At 44.3% G+C, this 16,350-nt stretch overlaps 1 protein-coding gene across 3 annotated transcripts in view; it reads right to left on the reverse strand.

Moving 5' to 3' along the window:
• ATP2A2 (ATPase sarcoplasmic/endoplasmic reticulum Ca2+ transporting 2) overlaps positions 1-13,968 on the reverse strand; it is a 45,398-nt gene extending 31,430 nt beyond the window's left edge. For 2 of the 3 annotated variants that reach the window (XR_001874665.1, XM_017814218.1), the window contains exons 1-5: positions 13,596-13,713; positions 12,506-12,523; positions 12,329-12,411; positions 5,468-5,572; positions 1,816-1,954 (exon numbers count right to left, since the gene is read on the reverse strand). Coding sequence is in view for 2 of the 3 variants with exons in the window: in XM_017814218.1 (XP_017669707.1) it covers positions 1,816-1,954; positions 5,468-5,572; positions 12,329-12,411; positions 12,506-12,523; positions 13,596-13,713 (463 nt within the window). In the remaining variant the exon portion in view is untranslated. Of the gene's footprint in view, positions 1-1,815; positions 1,955-5,467; positions 5,573-12,328; positions 12,412-12,505; positions 12,524-13,595 lie in introns of all 3 variants that reach the window. The other variant, XM_017814216.1, reaches the window with a different exon arrangement.
• Positions 13,969-16,350: the final 2,382 nt, after the last annotated feature.

Below are 16,350 nucleotides of genomic sequence, written 5' to 3' on the forward strand. Positions count from 1 at the left end.
CCTCCTTCAGACACAGCCCTTTTATAGACAGTAATTGATTTTATGGATACTGACAATATAGAGCAGGTAAGTAAAAGCCCACACATCCCCCAGGTGTTCACATACAGAACAAAGGCAGAGCTAAATTTGTAAGATGAAAATGCAATTTGTACCTCTTCTGAAATAGCAAAGAATCAAGGAGAAAGTGTTCTGTGCTCTTGACACCCAGCAGAGCAGCAAAATCCAGAGTTTCTCCTCAGTGAGGTCCCCCAAACCAGTGCAAAATGCACAGTTATCAACTTGCAATTCTACCAATACGTCTAAAACACCAAAACCCCCAAATGCATTCCTATGATATTGACTCCTTCCAAAACTCCCGTTCCATCAGTGACATTTAGAAACAGGATAAGGATTTGGAGCAGACATCTCCTGCAGAATCTGTAATTTATACAGCTCTGTTTGCCTCCAAAGGACACGGCAAACGTCAGCCTGAAACCAAAGCTCCTTGCAGAGCTCACAGCTTTGACTGTGCAGAGCAGGAACAGCGAGTCAAAGAGCACAGCCAGTGACAAGGTATCACAATTCCCCCCTAATTTCCGCTATCAGCACTCGGGATTTGTACTTGGAGCTGAATCATCCTGTGCACAAAACGGAGGCTCGAGACAGGGCTCAGCGACTGCTAAAGTTTCTCAAGGAATGAAAGCTGGGCTGGCAGCCAACACCAACTTCATTTTGAGTGCACACTCTCCCTGCCTGCTAATTAAAACAGGAGGATAGGCAAGTTTAAGGGTATATATTTATCTCCTCTTGAGACAGCTACCACCTCTAAAATCAAAGTGACACTTGTGAAAAGCACATCTGATGTACACCCTGAATTGTTCCCAAAGGAACAATCACTCAGCTAACAGTTGATAACGACCTACAAAATATGAGGGTGCAATCACTCCTGACACTTAGCAAGAACCACCTACATTTAGCTGGGAAGGAATAGGAAACACTTAAGCCATCAATAAGACCAGTCTAGAGAAAGAATTATTGCTATGGCATTATCACCAAAATGACAGTTTTAGCTAAAAGTCTATGACACTTATATTTTTGCACTCCTTCCAAACAAAGATACACCTTTTAGAGCAAATCTAGGATATTTGAAAGCTCAAGGCAAAAGTCCAGTCTTAAGATTGTCCCTTCAAATGCTTACACAGGAGAAACAGGAAGCTCTACTCTAAATAGTTTATCTGTTTGAGATCTCCTACACAGCAATAGGCAAAAGAAGCAATAAAGAATGAAGAAAGATGAGAAAACAGCAGTCACATGCCAGTCACACCAGCTGAGAGGACAGAAGACATTTGTGAAGAGAGGTTCAAAGGCTCTGCTACTGCAAGTGTAAGAGTTGGGAAAACACATTCAGATGAAAACTCAGAGCATGACTAAAAAAAAAATCTCAGCACTCCCAAACCCAAGGAAACACATTTAAAAGCAATGAAGAAGGTATTCTGTGATAGAAAACCAGAGGAATTGTAGGACACACTGAAACCAGACATTAGAAAACAACAGTTTAAAGTTGTGACAAGTGTTAAAACCAGCACTCCAATTAAGATGCTTTGCTTTTAGACCTACCAATTAAACTAAATGGCAATTTGAAAAACAATCCCCCCAGTGCAAATGCACATTTAAGGTAATTACAGACAAACCAAAACAAGATTGTTCATAAGTGAAGTATATACTTAGGAGCCTCTGAAAACTCCCCCCAGGGCCTCAAATCAGTAAGACAAAGCCCCCACAAGAATTTTACATTAATATTCTGACACATGTATGTGCTACATAAATGGGTCTTACCTGCCACTTCCACAATATCCCCTGGGACAATGTCTCTGGCTTTAATCCTCTGGACACTTTTTCGGTCTTGTCGATACACTTTGCCCATTTCTGGTTCATACTCTTTAAGAGCTTCAATAGCATTTTCGGCATTTCTTTCCTAAAAGACAGCAAAATTGTGTCATTTCAAAAGCCCTCAAGGAAAAATAAGTAGGTCAGATCTGATTTTTCAAAAGCATTATCATATGAATACTACCAACTCAGCTCAGCTACATTCTTTCATACACAACATTTTGTGACCCCCTTCCCCTTGTGAGGTTGCTGACTGGAAATCTTTACAGCCTAATTCAGATGTTTGTGGGCATTTAGAACCTAGAAATTGTTTATTTAAACCTTGCAGCATTTTCCATCAAAATTATCCCATGTTGTTGCAGGGAAGCCACACAAAGAGTTCAATGTTACATCCACATGTAACATACTTTTTGACATAAAAAGGCCCTAAACAGAATTAAGACTCATGGATAGAAGTCTTGGCTGTTCCTTACCAGCTTGAGCAGCTTAGACTCAGACTGGAGTAGACAAGCACTACTGAATTTCACTTACTGGCAGAAATCAAGGATCAAGTTAAGACAAACCTCAAACAACATAAAATCAACTTTATTTCAGCAAATCAAATGACTCTAAAGTGAAATTAAAGCAGACAGACTAGAAACTTCCCCAGAATCTCTTAATTTACAAACTTGGATGAATCTCCACATATGACAACCTTTTTTATTTCCACTAACATAAAGGCTTTCCTGTCTCAACTGCAGTTCTCTCACTAAGCACTACCAGAGATTGGGATCAATATTGTGATGTTACCTGGATAAAGGAGAACATAAGAACCAGCAGCTTATCAGTGCTCCTTCTCCAGCTCTTGGAGAAGGAACTTATTTTCCATTTCCCTATTGACAAGTCCAAACGTCATTTAGGTCTGATAATTATAGATAATGGTAGAGTGCACATAGTTTTTACACTGTCTGCCCTTCAAATATACATCAGCTTTTCCAGATAATAAAAAATTCCTCCTGCATGTCAAAGCAGAAACAAAATCATCAGAAATTCAAGGGTTGAAGGACTTGGTACTTCCACGTGACAATGCAGCTGAAAATGAGCATTTACAAAACTACCTTGAGGAACTAGAATTTATATGGCACAGCTCAGGGCCAGGCAGTGCAGATACCAGCACAGACCCATAAAGCTGTAATTAATACCAGTCTCATATTCCACCAGGTCAATTAATTCTGCTCCTCAACAAAATAATGCTGATACTGCTTTTCTGTGAATCAATTAGGAGCCAACATCAGACAAAACCTTAAAGTGGAAAATAAAGTCTCACAAATGGAAGGTTACTTCAACACAAATCTTCCTTCAAAAAGGAGAAATAAAAAACAATTTAACATGACCCAGGTGGCCAAGAAGGCCAAGGGCATCCTGGCCTGTAATAGTGTGGCCAGCAGGACCAGGGCAGGGACCACACCCCTGTGCTGGGCACTGCTGAGACACCCCCAATCCTGGGGTCAGTTTTGAGCCCCTCACAAGAAGAAAGACATTGAGGGGCTGGAGCATGTCCAGAGAAGGGAATGGAACTGGGAAATGGTCTGGAGCACCAGGAGCAGCTGAGGGGGCTCAGCCTGGAGAAAAGGAGGCTCAGGGAGACCTTGTCCCTCCCTAGAACAAGTGACAGGACAAGAGGAAACGTCCTCAAATTGCACCAGGGGAGGCTTAGATTGGCTACGGGGAACAATTTCTTCACCAAACAGGTTGTCAAACATCAGAAAAGGCTGCTCAGGGAAGGGGCTGAGTCACCATATCTGCAGGTATTCAAAAGGCACACACGTGGCCCCTGGGGACACGGTTTAGTGGTGACCTTGGCAGCACTGGGCTAACGGTTGGACTTGATGATCCAAAAGATCTTTTCCAGCTTCAAGGACCCTATGATTCAGCTGGTTCAGCCAGCTCAGTGTGCTACACTCAATCTCTCTGCTCCCAGTTTGCCTGGAGTTGTGGCAGTCAGACCATCCTGCCAGGCACTGAAGCACTCACAGATGGCTCTCTGGGGAAAGTGCACGTGAGAGGAAAGGTTGAGGGCAATGACTCAGTTGCTCACATCCAGTACCTGTAGGAACACATACGTTTATGGGTGGAGACTACGCACTGTGACTGATTTTCCATGCCCATTAAAACAAGGGAATGAGTCATTTAATCTGTGCAGCAACTCTTGTTTCACAATATATTTCACTGCACATAGAAATATAGAGAGAGGTATTCTTGGCACACTATCTTGTCTGAAAAAATTGATTATTTCCTACAACAGGGCATACAACTACACAAGAAAATCCCTAAGCTGTACAGAGAGCTTTATCTTCCATTTCATACTTAAAATCGGCAGCTGCAGAGTTGTAGCTCAGAGTTTCAAGTTAAACATTAACTCTTGCACAACTACTTTATGAAGACTTGAATATAAAATGACACTTAAGGGGGCAATGCTGTCACCCCTGGATCAACACAACCTCTTCCCTTCACACCAGTTCCAGCAGTTGTGCAGCAAGCTGGGAACTGCTAAAAACTGATTTTTTGTGGAATAGTCTTCAGCCAACTCACTTGGGCCAGCACAAAGCAGAGCACTTCTTCCAGCACGCAGGGTTCTCTCTAACATGTTTTAACCATTAACAGGACTTTTCCTCTTAATTTTTATTGTTATTTTGGAGAGTTTGCCTTTTTTTCTAAAACATGAAACCTAATGTACTAAGAGAGCCAGTAATAATGTCACATTAGCACCACCCCTTAAAAAAAAAAAAAACAAAAAAACAACAAACCCCCAAAACAACCAACTGTACAAATAACTTGAATGACCCTAAAAATCCTTGAGTATTTTTGATCTGCAGAAAAACAATTCTAATAAAACATGCCTTGTCTGAAGTGATCAAATTATTAAGCTAAAGTGATATGAACCACTTTACTTTGGCATCTTGAGAAGTGTTATTGCCATCTCAAGAACAGTTACTGTTATTACTGTCTGCATGATTTATAAAAAGCCATCTAAGTCATCTCACAGTTGATAATGTAGGAAAAATTTCATGGTATTTAGATGTTTTCAGAAGAAACTTCTGCCTTTTGACAGACACGCAGTCTTTGGACGTACACTTAATAGGTACCATAGTAATTGAACTGGGAGAATTAATAGTGCATTAATAATGTACTAAAACACAGCAGTTGTCTCAAGAGAAAACAGACAAGAAATGAGATTAAAAGTGCATCCTTTGTTCCTCAGTTGGGAAAAAACCCCCAAACGAGCCGATCCAATTGTTCTTAGCTCTGCAAGATGTGATTTGTTTCCTGAATTCAGGCCTTCATTCTGGCCTGTCTAGTTCGTGTGTTCACCAGTGTGTGGCCAAACACACTGATGGGCACTTTGCCTTTTTGGCAACACTTCTGAAGCTTTCATTTTACCTTTAAGTCAACACTTTGTGTCGAGAAGCTTTATGGTTTGCTGACTCTCAGGAATCTAAAGTTAGCAACACATCCTACTTGCTTTGTATGAAGCACCCAACACTACAGCGTGCACTGCTTCCTCTCAAACCATAAAACCCCAAATCATTTGTGATTTGATGTTGTAAAAATCTCTGCATACCTGCCACACTCCCACAATGGCATTGGCTACTAAAATAAGTAAGATTACAAAAGGCTCTACAAATGCTGTGATTGTTTCTTCACCTTCTTCAAACCAGGCCAGGACCTGTAAGAGGAACACAATGACTTAAATTACTGATTTACACAGACACCTTGCAAACTTTACCCCTGCAAAGTTCCAGCCTGAGAGATTCAACTGCTCGGACTTAAGCAATCTTAGAAGTTTCAACCTACCCAGTTGTAGTTTTGTAATTAATTAATGAGTTGGCAATATGCAATGGAAAAGAAAAAAAGAATCTCTACTAAAGTAGTACAAAGTTCATTTTAAAGGCCACTCTTCTTTTAAAGGAGTAAACTATTTACTTGGGAAACAATTGCTACTGTTGCTTCAGAAATGAAAGCAGAAGTTGTGACAACAGTTATGACCATGAGAAAAGAAAAAAATCCCTTACTGTATAAAACAGAATGCAGACAGATTAGTTTGACTACTTAAAACACAAACCTTGCCTGAATCTGAATTTTAGCCAAGTTTAATTGCCCTTTACTAGCAACTTAGACAAAAAAATTAATATGGTTTTACAAGTTTTTGTTGAGTAGACATGAAAAATAAGTACCTACTTATTTAAATATAAGCAGTGTCTTACTGAAGCATCTAAGTGAATTCACTGAAGCTGAATTCTAAGCTGAGTAGCTGATAAAACTCAATTTTTAAAGGTGAATCGACTAGAGGACTTGCATAAAAGGCTCCACATAAATTCTGTTTTCATTCATCTGCTTTACAAGTGCACTCTAGTTTTAGGCTTCTGTCATTCACTTGACTTGACTGTGTCAGGGCCTCTGCAGAGCTCTGCAGCTCCCGAGGAAGAGTCAAGCCAACATGACCAGAGAGGAAGGGCTTTTTCATCAACATGTTGAGCAACAGGAAGCCTGGAAAGTGACAGTAAATAGGAACAACGTGTTGAGATAATTAGGGCTGGTAGTCAGGCAACAGCACAGTGAATCACCGAGGGCTGCAGAGAGCAAACTGTTACTAAAGCAGCGCCATAATTCCCCCAACATGCTGCTCCGAGCTATTGCTCAACTGAGACACACTCCAGGATGGGGAAAGGAAGGAGCAGCAGCATGAAAGGCTCCAGCAGAAAACAGACTGTCAAGCAAATCCAATGCTACAACAAATTTTTATTACGAAAGGGTAAATTTGTAAGATCCAGGCTGCGATTAAGGAGACTGAGACATTCCAGCTGGCAACACAACGTTTCGAGGAGCTGTGTAATTCCTCTGCAGAAGGGCTTTAGTGAGGATCTCTTATGTTCTCCACATCTTGGATGTTTCTTCCCTTCTCCCACACCCCTGGATATCCAATCCCCTCTAACACCTTCTGCCATTTGAGCTACAAGAGAAGTTAATGGTACACTTCCAGACTTCTCAGTGTCTACAAGGTCACACTCTGCCATCAGAAAAGCTGCTCAGTATCTATTTTTCCCCTCCCTTTCTTTATTGGAATTCTGCAGAGCCCCTATTTTGCTTCCAATAAAGCAAGTAAATTCAATTATTTTGTGATGTTCTCATCTGAGCAGGCACCTACAAGGTTAACTGGAATAAAACATCTGCTTTACACGATGCTAAACCAGAGTCTTTCCTGACTGAAGATCACGTGTGCTGTAAAGTAATACTGAGAAAGGCCACAACTTCCCGAGGTAAGGAAAGTAGCTACAAGGACAGCAAGATCCAAGTATGTCAAGGAGAGCCAAAATTAAGTTTTCAAGGGATCTTTACTTTCAATAAGCCATTATTTCAAAAAAGAGCAGATGAACTCAAATTAGAGATCCTGAGGGTACAGAATCTGATGGTTGTTTTTCTGGCAAAATTATCGATCTGTGACAAGATTAAAATGAAGTATCTAATTAATCCTGGAAGCCAGCAACACAAATTTCTCCCCCCAAAATTTTCCACACAATCACTGACAGTGGAACAATCCAACCTCTAGTTCTAGAATGTTTCAGTAAATAGAGACATCAAAATAACCGAATACATTGCAAGTTCTTGGTTTTGCTATAGCAGACCACAGCTATATTAACACTCCATTTAGGATAATTGTGATATACAGCACACACTGCTTAACAGATCAGGTTTATCATTTGATAGCAGCCTGAAGTAAAATAAAAAACAACCCACAGTAAAAACAAAGAGGAAGCAGAACAAGCAATACAAGTATTTAGCTCAGCATTTTTAGTAACAACAACCCATATTTTGAAGCCTGGTAAAGATTAGACAATTCTTGTCCAAGTCACTGAGTCCTTGTCAAAAAGTTTCCACTAGCACACTTTTTAAGACCCTGGAGAGGTCTACAATGAGAAACCTTTTTTTTTTTTTTTTAACTTCTACTCAGAAGGGCCCCACCATATTTCAGCCCTAATCACTTTAAGACTCACATGTAGAACAGCTTAATTTCCAGGTCATTGATCTCCAATGCACTGTTCAGGCAGTACTGTCAATAAGTAAAGTCATCATGTACTCAAGAAAGAGTAGGAAAAATAAAATAATTGCTCAAGAGAAATTCAAGTCTAAAAACATAAGGGAAATAATAGCAAGACATAAGAGTCCCATATCAACAGCCAACATAAGCAGCTTAAAGGACAACTTTCATTCAGCATATTTGCTTTAGGGCTGCCAGAGCTTGCAGAGTCTATTTTAAACAAAGCCTAATGGGGTGGACCTGCAGGACACTAAGGCAAAAGATACACAATGACAGGCAAACAGCACTTAGTTTTCAGGGTTATTTGTGAAAAGGGGCAGAGGTACAATGCCAAAGTCAGCCAGCAGTGAGGTGACCACTGCTGAAAACACCCACAGCAACACAAGTGTCCTCACACCTTTCTCCACTTCGAGTGAAGTATCGCTGTGTTGTCAGGTAAGTTATGGAGACAAGTCACCTCGGGTATCATCAGGTAACAAACACAGAACTAAAGAGTGGAAGTTTGGAGGCAGGACTGGGTTGCCCAGCAGGCTGTACCCACTCACCACCAACTGAGGAAAAGCAAACACTTCGCTGTCAGCAACCTCACAGGGATTTCTGTTTGGTTTTCATTTTGACAACGGAAACTTAGGATCAAGCTGAGGGAGTAAGACCTCATCCTAACAAAAAGCCCTGGATTAATTAAAGCAGGCCATGTAAGATGTACAGATTGCTTTTAAGAGAGCTTTCTTCTCACAGGATACCATGAATTAAAGTTTTAGTGTATTTTGGACAGAGTATCAACTACTGCTCAGAAAACCCTCTTTTAGTGATTTACTTTTCAATACAAAACACCTTAAAATTAAGCTGATGTGAACTATTTTAGGAGTCCTGATACTTGGTCCATGTCAGTTATGCTAAATGCCAGAAATTACTAAAGAAAAACCTCCCAGTATTAATTCCATTATTCAGTAGAGATTTTTGTTTGCCACACAAGGAGAGAGAGGGGGGGAAACCCCAAACACAAACCAAGACATCTTAACCACAAATGTAAGTACAAAATTAAGAATTTTGTTGGGTTAGCAGATTGTGAGCACCCATCAGATACGTTACTCCATACTTCTGAAAATAAATGTATTTTTGTGTTTATTATAGCAATAAGGGGGGGAAGACACCTAGCACCCACAGTTTAATTTCTACAATATAAAATGAAATCACAATGACTTCTCACATTTTTATCACCACTACCCTTGTGCTACTGAGCAATCTAAGTTTAGCTAAATATCAGTGTAATGTTCTACAGGAACCCTTATCTTGTGTCACATACTCACTGCTGATGACCTTAACAGGTAGCTTTTGGGGTGATTTCAGGGCAAAGCTTTAAACATTGTTATTGACACATCTTAAGACTTCCTCCAGGAGAACCTTTGCTCACCTTTTAACACAAGTTGGATTACAGTCATTCTAATTTACAGGTTGAAAAATCTCCAACTGTTTCAACAATATATTGTTTTAATCTGAACACAGATATCCACTATTCCCAGAACATTCGCTTCTAAGTCAGCTTAGGAATCAAAGGAATAACTGAGGGGAGGGGATGCTCTTAGGATGCTGTAAAATACTTCAGGTTTTGGTAGAATTTATACCCTGTGTCGTATCTTGTAGAAGGAAATCACAGTGTGATGCAAAGCTGAGATTGCACAGCTCAGCACACACCACTGCCTAAAGCATCCCCACCACGGAACTATCCCACATCGGATGCAGTTAACATCTTGCAACCTGTCAAAATCGTTCATACAGCAAAGAAAGCTGTGCTTTTAAGTAAATACTGAAGATCTGAGTACATGCTACAAAAGTACCAAGAATGAAAAGCCATGAACTGCTGAGACACTCCACGGGTTGATTTCTGCAGAGGCTTCACAGATTCAACAGAAGACCGAGACAAGTCTATTCACAGATGCATTTACTCACCATCAGAAATGATTTATATTGTTTCTCTTCAAAGGCCAGATTTAAGGCTTGCACTGACCAGCACATCTGTAACAACAGTTCTGACCTGGGATGTGGGACGTGGTACCTACAGCCCACAGACAGCAGCATCTGCCCCCAACCATCAGCCGGAGTGACACAGACCCAGCTGCTGCTCTGAGTTGTTCCACTGACACGTCCCTGACAGGCAGAGTGGGAGCAGAGGCACAAAAGCTCTGAACACAGGACTTTATACTGGAGAGAAGAGGGGATGTTTCTGCACAAAAACCTAATGCAGATCCTTGTTACAGATGGCTGCTTCTGTGCAGCCAGTTTTAACAGCAACAAACTAATATGATTTATGACTGCAACACCATAAAAACTCGCACAACACAAAACAGTGACTTTAAGATCCTCTCTCTCATACCTGAATCTTCGACGTTTTCTTGAATTGACAATGTACAGTTGGTAAAGGACACCAGAACCTAAGTGATGTAATTACTTCTATTTTTGCAGTAATACAATCTTTATATCAACATACCCAACAGTTCTTTACAGCTACTGCAAAAGTCTCGAAAAAAAAAAAAAAAGCTTTCATCAAGAAGTGTTAAAACCTAAAAAAGACAGATAATCACCTTCTGAGCAAGGAAAAAGCCAGAAACAAACGCAAAGGCAAAGTGCTTTTGAAGTACCAAAATTATAATACATCTAGGGATTTTTCTACATTTCATCAAACAGAGAAAATCTTTACTACTGACATCAATTTAGTGTGAATCCATAACTAAAACAGGAGACAGGAAAAGCAGAGCAGTAGCCCAAGGTCATATACCATGTCAGCTGCACAGAAGCAGAGAACCCAGATCTATCCCACACTCCATCAGACTACAGTCTCCTCTTAATTAGATAGGAAAATTAACCATACTGAAAAAAGCAACTGAATTCAGCTACTAATCAAGTTTTCCAAGAGGATTCAGCAGTGTATGTTCTATGACCTCTGTCAGCCTGGTCTCATACTTACTCAGATTCAGCAATAAAAGCTTAGAGTTTGGTGAATTTGATTTTTCACTTACTTGCTTAAAATAAAAACAAATAATGTACCTTGGCACGAAAGGCTAACAAACTTCTATGGTGTCATTTGCCTCATGAGATGACAGCAACACTGCTGACTTTTCAGGAACAAAAATACATCCCCATCTCACCCTCTGGGAGTGGAAAAGGGCAAAGAGGAGGGGGGAAAAAAGCCTTTGAATGACCGTTTATTCAATTTTCTATAACCAGCCTGATTTCCTCTGCAGGAAACAGAACAGTGAGTAAAGCACATCTGTCTCCATGGTCAAGATTGATGTCACCAGTCATTGCTCAGCTGGTAATGGTGTATTGCAGACCAAAACCAGAGCCCTTTGAGAAGTGTCTCTGGGGGGAGAGCGGGTCACCAGCACAGCACAAACTGCAGCACCACACCAGGGCAACCTTCCCCCATCAAACACAACTGCCTCAGAGCACATTCTCCTCTGCCCATCCTAATTAGTTTGCCCTCAGCTAAAGAGTCACCACAAATTTCCACTCCCCCCAAGAGCTGCAGCATTTATTTTTTTTTTTAAAGTAGTTAATTACAACTCCAGGGCAAAGTCTACTGTAAACTTTTACTCCTACCCAAACAATTTAATATTCTGAACACTTCTGTTTCTGTTGTCCAGCTCCCCCAAGACATACAGACTTCATCTTCTTCCTATACTTAGCCTTGGCTCAGTTTTCCAGCGAGCACATGCCCATTACACATAATGCAGAAAGACCGATTTTAAAAAAAAAAAGTTTAAAATGTTCTTGTCTTTTTAATCCTGTATGCAAAGGAAGATGTCCATTTAATGACTTGACTATCCAAAGGTCAGTTACCAAATTTGGTCAACTATGGTGCCATCACAGCCGTCATCATTCTTGTCACTGTCAAAAGCAACAACTGTCACCTTGCTATTATCAGGAAGGGAAGGCAACTGGAATATTCGCCACGGAGGTTCTATTTACAGTCTGCATTGCATCCAAAAATGTCTTCCAATGATTATACATTGAGCCTGATAACGATTAACCCAAAGCCAAGAAGAATGTCCAGTTAAACACTTACTTACTCAAGGTTAGTTTTCAAAGCCAACAAAAGCATTGGGAAATCCCACCTCAAATAACCAAACCGGGTTGAATGAAAAGCACTTTTTAACATACCTGTCTAGTGTAGTTACGTGCTTATGACTCATGCAATGAAAGACTCTCCTGAAATTTTGTTTCCTACAGAAACCCCATCGCAAAGAACAAATTTAAGAGACAGCAATTTACTTTGCATCTCATAATTCTACCTTTTGAGAAAGAATAATTTTCTCTGTATGCATTGGAACATGTCATTCTGAGATACAGAAGCCTATGAAATTAAAAAGAATAAATCATACTTACAAAAGATATGCAAGCAGCCAGCAACAAAATTCTAACTAGTAAGTCTTCAAATTGCTCAATCACAAGCTCGAGTAAGGTTTTTCCTGCAATATATAACAAAGCCATTTAGTCATGCACCTTATAAAAAACGATGAATTACCAATAAGAATTAGGAGAAGATTTCACAAACATGCTCACCTTCCTCAGCCGGCAGCTCTGTCCGTGGAAGGTTTTTCCAGGAAGCATGTCAGAGGAAAGAAATCATTGAAGAAACACGTTAGAGCGTTACAAGGCATCCACCAGGTAGTGTCCTGAATTACACACTCAGCTGGGCTGGATTTGACAGACACACTGAAAGCCACATTAAGGTGGCTCTTTTCACCACAGTACGTGAACGGGCCGAGAGTTTTGCGTTTTAAGACACAAAGGTTCGCCGGAATGTGCCAAGGGTTATAATTCAGCCAAGTCATCACTCCAGCCAGCTGTGGGGCTTGTGCTGTTGCTGCACACAAAGGGTCAAAGGCTCAAAATGCTTTTCAAACGCTTTCTGACAAAGCTGTTCCTCCACATTCACTTAGAAAAAACACCCCAAACCATCGAACTTGTTTCAAAATGTTTCAAATTCTTTCCTCCATTTTAAGGGTATTCCCTTATTTCTGCTCTCCTCTTTATTTCCCCGCAACAAGATTTAGTAATCCAAGAGGCATAAAAGCAGCGTTAAAGCTAAAATAAACACCTTCACCGTATAATCTTCTCACAGATTTTTAATTTTACACAACGGCACGGGAGTTCAGAAGGGACTAGGACGGCCAAGCAGTAAGGATTAAAAAAAAAGAAACACCTTATTGGCTGAATTCTATGTCCCGACTGGAGAGAAGAATATAAAATAAGGGGTAGAAAAGCGCTGAAAAGCGAGGAAAAATGAAGGTCAAGACGGACAAAAAAAATATAAAAATACTAAACCCCAAGGGGCGTCAATTCAGAATGGAAGGAGGTCTCCCACCGTTAAGGTGAAAGGGATCGGAGGTGACATCCTCCACCCCAGAGCAGCCCTGCGAGCTCGGGATTGAAAGAAACCCACGAGGTGGAGTTCAAGTCAGCCATCTTCTCTCCCTCGCTCCTATTCCGGGTCCTGGAAGAGATGCCGGCTTTGCCAGTGCACACGCGTTAGGCCTCGCACAGGGCCCCGGGAAGGATGGGGGAGAGGAGAGAGGGGTGGGAGAGGGAGCCGAGCGGGGAGAGGGCGAGGCCGGCGGCAGCATCCCGGCGGCGGGGCCGCCTCACCTACCGTTGGAGCCCCATTTCTCCTTCAGCTTCTTGACTTGCTCGAGGCTGAGCCCGGTGCTCTCGTTGACGCCGAAATAAGCCAAAACTTCCTCCACAGTCTTTGTGTGCGCGTTCTCCATGGCCGGGGCAGGGAGCAGCAAATGGTGCCGTGCCTCGCCTCTTCCTCCTCCCTCTCCTCCTCCTCCTCCTCAGCGGCGGCGGGCGCGGCGGCGAGACCCCTGCTCAGCCCTCACCACCCCCGTGCTACCACCATAGACCCTCACACGACAGAGCAGCCCGAGCCCACCTCACTCCTCACGGCGGCGGCCGGGAGGGGCAGGGGAAAAATGAAAAAAAAAAAAAAAAAAGGAGAAAAAAGGGAAAGCCGCTAAAAAAAAAAAAAAAAAAAACCCCCCCCCCCCCCCCCCCCCACCCGCCTCCGAGGGAGCCGAGCCGCCTCTCCGGCGGGGACCAGGGGCTTCGGCCGGGGGGGGAGCCGCGGGCCCCCGGAGCCGCTGTCGCGTCGGGGGCGCGGCGGGTCCCTGCAGGGACGGGCCGCGTCCAGGTGGCCGAGCGGCCTCTCCGCTCGCCTTCAGCGGCCCCGAGCCGCCCCCGGCAACGGGAGGGCGATAACGGCGCGGCGCGGGGGGGTGGGGAAGAACAAGGCGCAGCCGCCCCGCTGCCCACGAAGGGTTGGAATCACGCCCTCCCTTCTCTAGCGGCCCGATGCTCCCCCTGGCCGGCCCAGGCCGCTGGTCGCCGTCACGGTTGGGGCTCCCCCGCGCCCGCCGCTGCCTCCGCTCGCTCCGGGCGCGCAGCGGCGGCGGCCGCTCTAATGTAACTCGGGGGCCGCCCGGGCCGCGCTCGCCGCCGCGGCATGTGGACGCCGCTCATTGGCGGGGCCGCGGCGCGGGGCGGGGCCAGCGCTCAGCCCCGCCCCTCCGCGCTGAGGCGATGGCGGTGGCGCGGCCGCTGCGCAGCGCGGGTCGTTTCCTTGCCCGTTCTCCCTCACGGCGCTCGGCTCCTCATGCGGCGGCGGCCGCGCTTCCGCTGCGCACCGGGACAGCCCCTCAGGTGCGGCGGCCGCCTTCCCGCCCTCGCTGCCCCCGCGTGAACCGCCCTCTTGTGCCGGCCTCAACCCGCGCCCGAAGGGGAGCGGGGCTGCCCCCTGAGGGGGAGCTGCTGCCGAGCTGTCGCGATAGGCGTCGCGGCGGTGCTGGCGCGGGGCTGCACCGGCGCGTGTCGTGACAGGAGCGCCAGCCGTCCTGTGAGGGCTGCCCTCAGCCCTGTCGTCATACGAGCTTCATCCAGGCAAAGCGTGAGCGTGGGGTTGCCCACACCTCAGTCGTAACAGAGACATCATTCGTTCAAAGGGTGAGTGTGGGGTTGCCCCCACCTCGGTCGTGACAGAAGCACCATCCAGGCAAAGGAGGTGTGTGGGGCTGGCTCAGTCTGTCGCGACAGGAGCATCATCCGGTCAGGACTGTTAGTGTGGTGTCGGCCCCTAACTCAGTCGTGACAGGAGCATCATGCAGTCAGTGTGTGTGAGTACAGGCTGCCCAGCAGGGCGTGGGTTCTCTCTCTCTGAAGACACCCCAAACCCACATGGACACGTTCCTGTGCCACCTGCTCCCGGTGACCCTGCCTTGGCAGGGGTTGGACTGGATGATCTCCACAGGTCCCTTCCAACCCCAGCGACTACAGTGATTCTGTAGGGCTGCACCAACTGCTGTCGTGACAGGAGCCTCACCCATCACGAGTGCGCAGAGGTGAGGGCCGTGTCCCCGCGTGTCCTCTTCCCCAGAGGTCCTGCCCTGCGCTGGCACCGAGCAGTGTCCTTTGCACAGCTCCCCCCGTTCCCGTCGCACACATCCCAGTGACAGCACACTCAGCCCCGGCTCGCGCGGCGATAACGTGAGGAGGAATGAGCTGCAGGGTGTGATTTCAGCGCCGTGTGTGGGGTGAGATCCCAGCTTTCCTCAGCGCCGTATCTCGGCGCCGATACAGAACACAGAAAACTGCCTCATCCAGCCATCCCACCCGGCAATTCACAGACACTTCAATGAACACAAAACAGAGAAATCAGCGCCAACTGACATTAATACACCTGCAACACGCACACAACACAGCAAGTAATTCAGCACACAGTGTAAACACCTTCCCTTTAAAACTTGGTGCCAAGAGATATTCTTGTATATATATGCATGTGCAAGTACAAAAGCTGATCCCTACATGTGTCCTGGCTTACATAAATGCAGATCCTACATACAATCTGCATTTCCATCACTTATAAACCACCCACGGCACCACGATATAAGAAACTGTATGTCTGATCCGGAATGAAATATCTTAGTTCTGTCTCTGTGTTAGCAAAAGAAGGATGGAGAGGGGACACCCCATATAAAATTGTGATGTTCTAAGGTATATGTAGCCCTATGCCCTTTCTAACAAAAGTACAACTGCTCTAAAAGACTCCTCTGTGGCTGGCCAAGGTCCAGGTAAGGAGGACTTGACAGCCTACACTTCACAGGACAGCTCTGAATGAAAATTCGTGAGTTAGATCTGATGACCTAGTTCAGGTAAGGCAATTACTTATTCCATGCCATGCCCATATTAATTTTATCTTGCTTATCAGCAGGATTAATCAGCATGGCCAAATGTTGCCTCAGTACAGTTATGTTCCTTTTCATACCACAACCTCACACTGCACCTAGACATAGACATAGCCTGTTATAGAGGTAAAGAATGTCAGAGTGGCAGTTGTATATAGTTCATAT

The sequence above is a fragment of the Lepidothrix coronata genome, unplaced genomic scaffold, assembly GCF_001604755.1.
Source record: "Lepidothrix coronata isolate B3197 unplaced genomic scaffold, Lepidothrix_coronata-1.0 Scaffold44, whole genome shotgun sequence".
Lineage (NCBI taxonomy): Eukaryota > Metazoa > Chordata > Aves > Passeriformes > Pipridae > Lepidothrix > Lepidothrix coronata.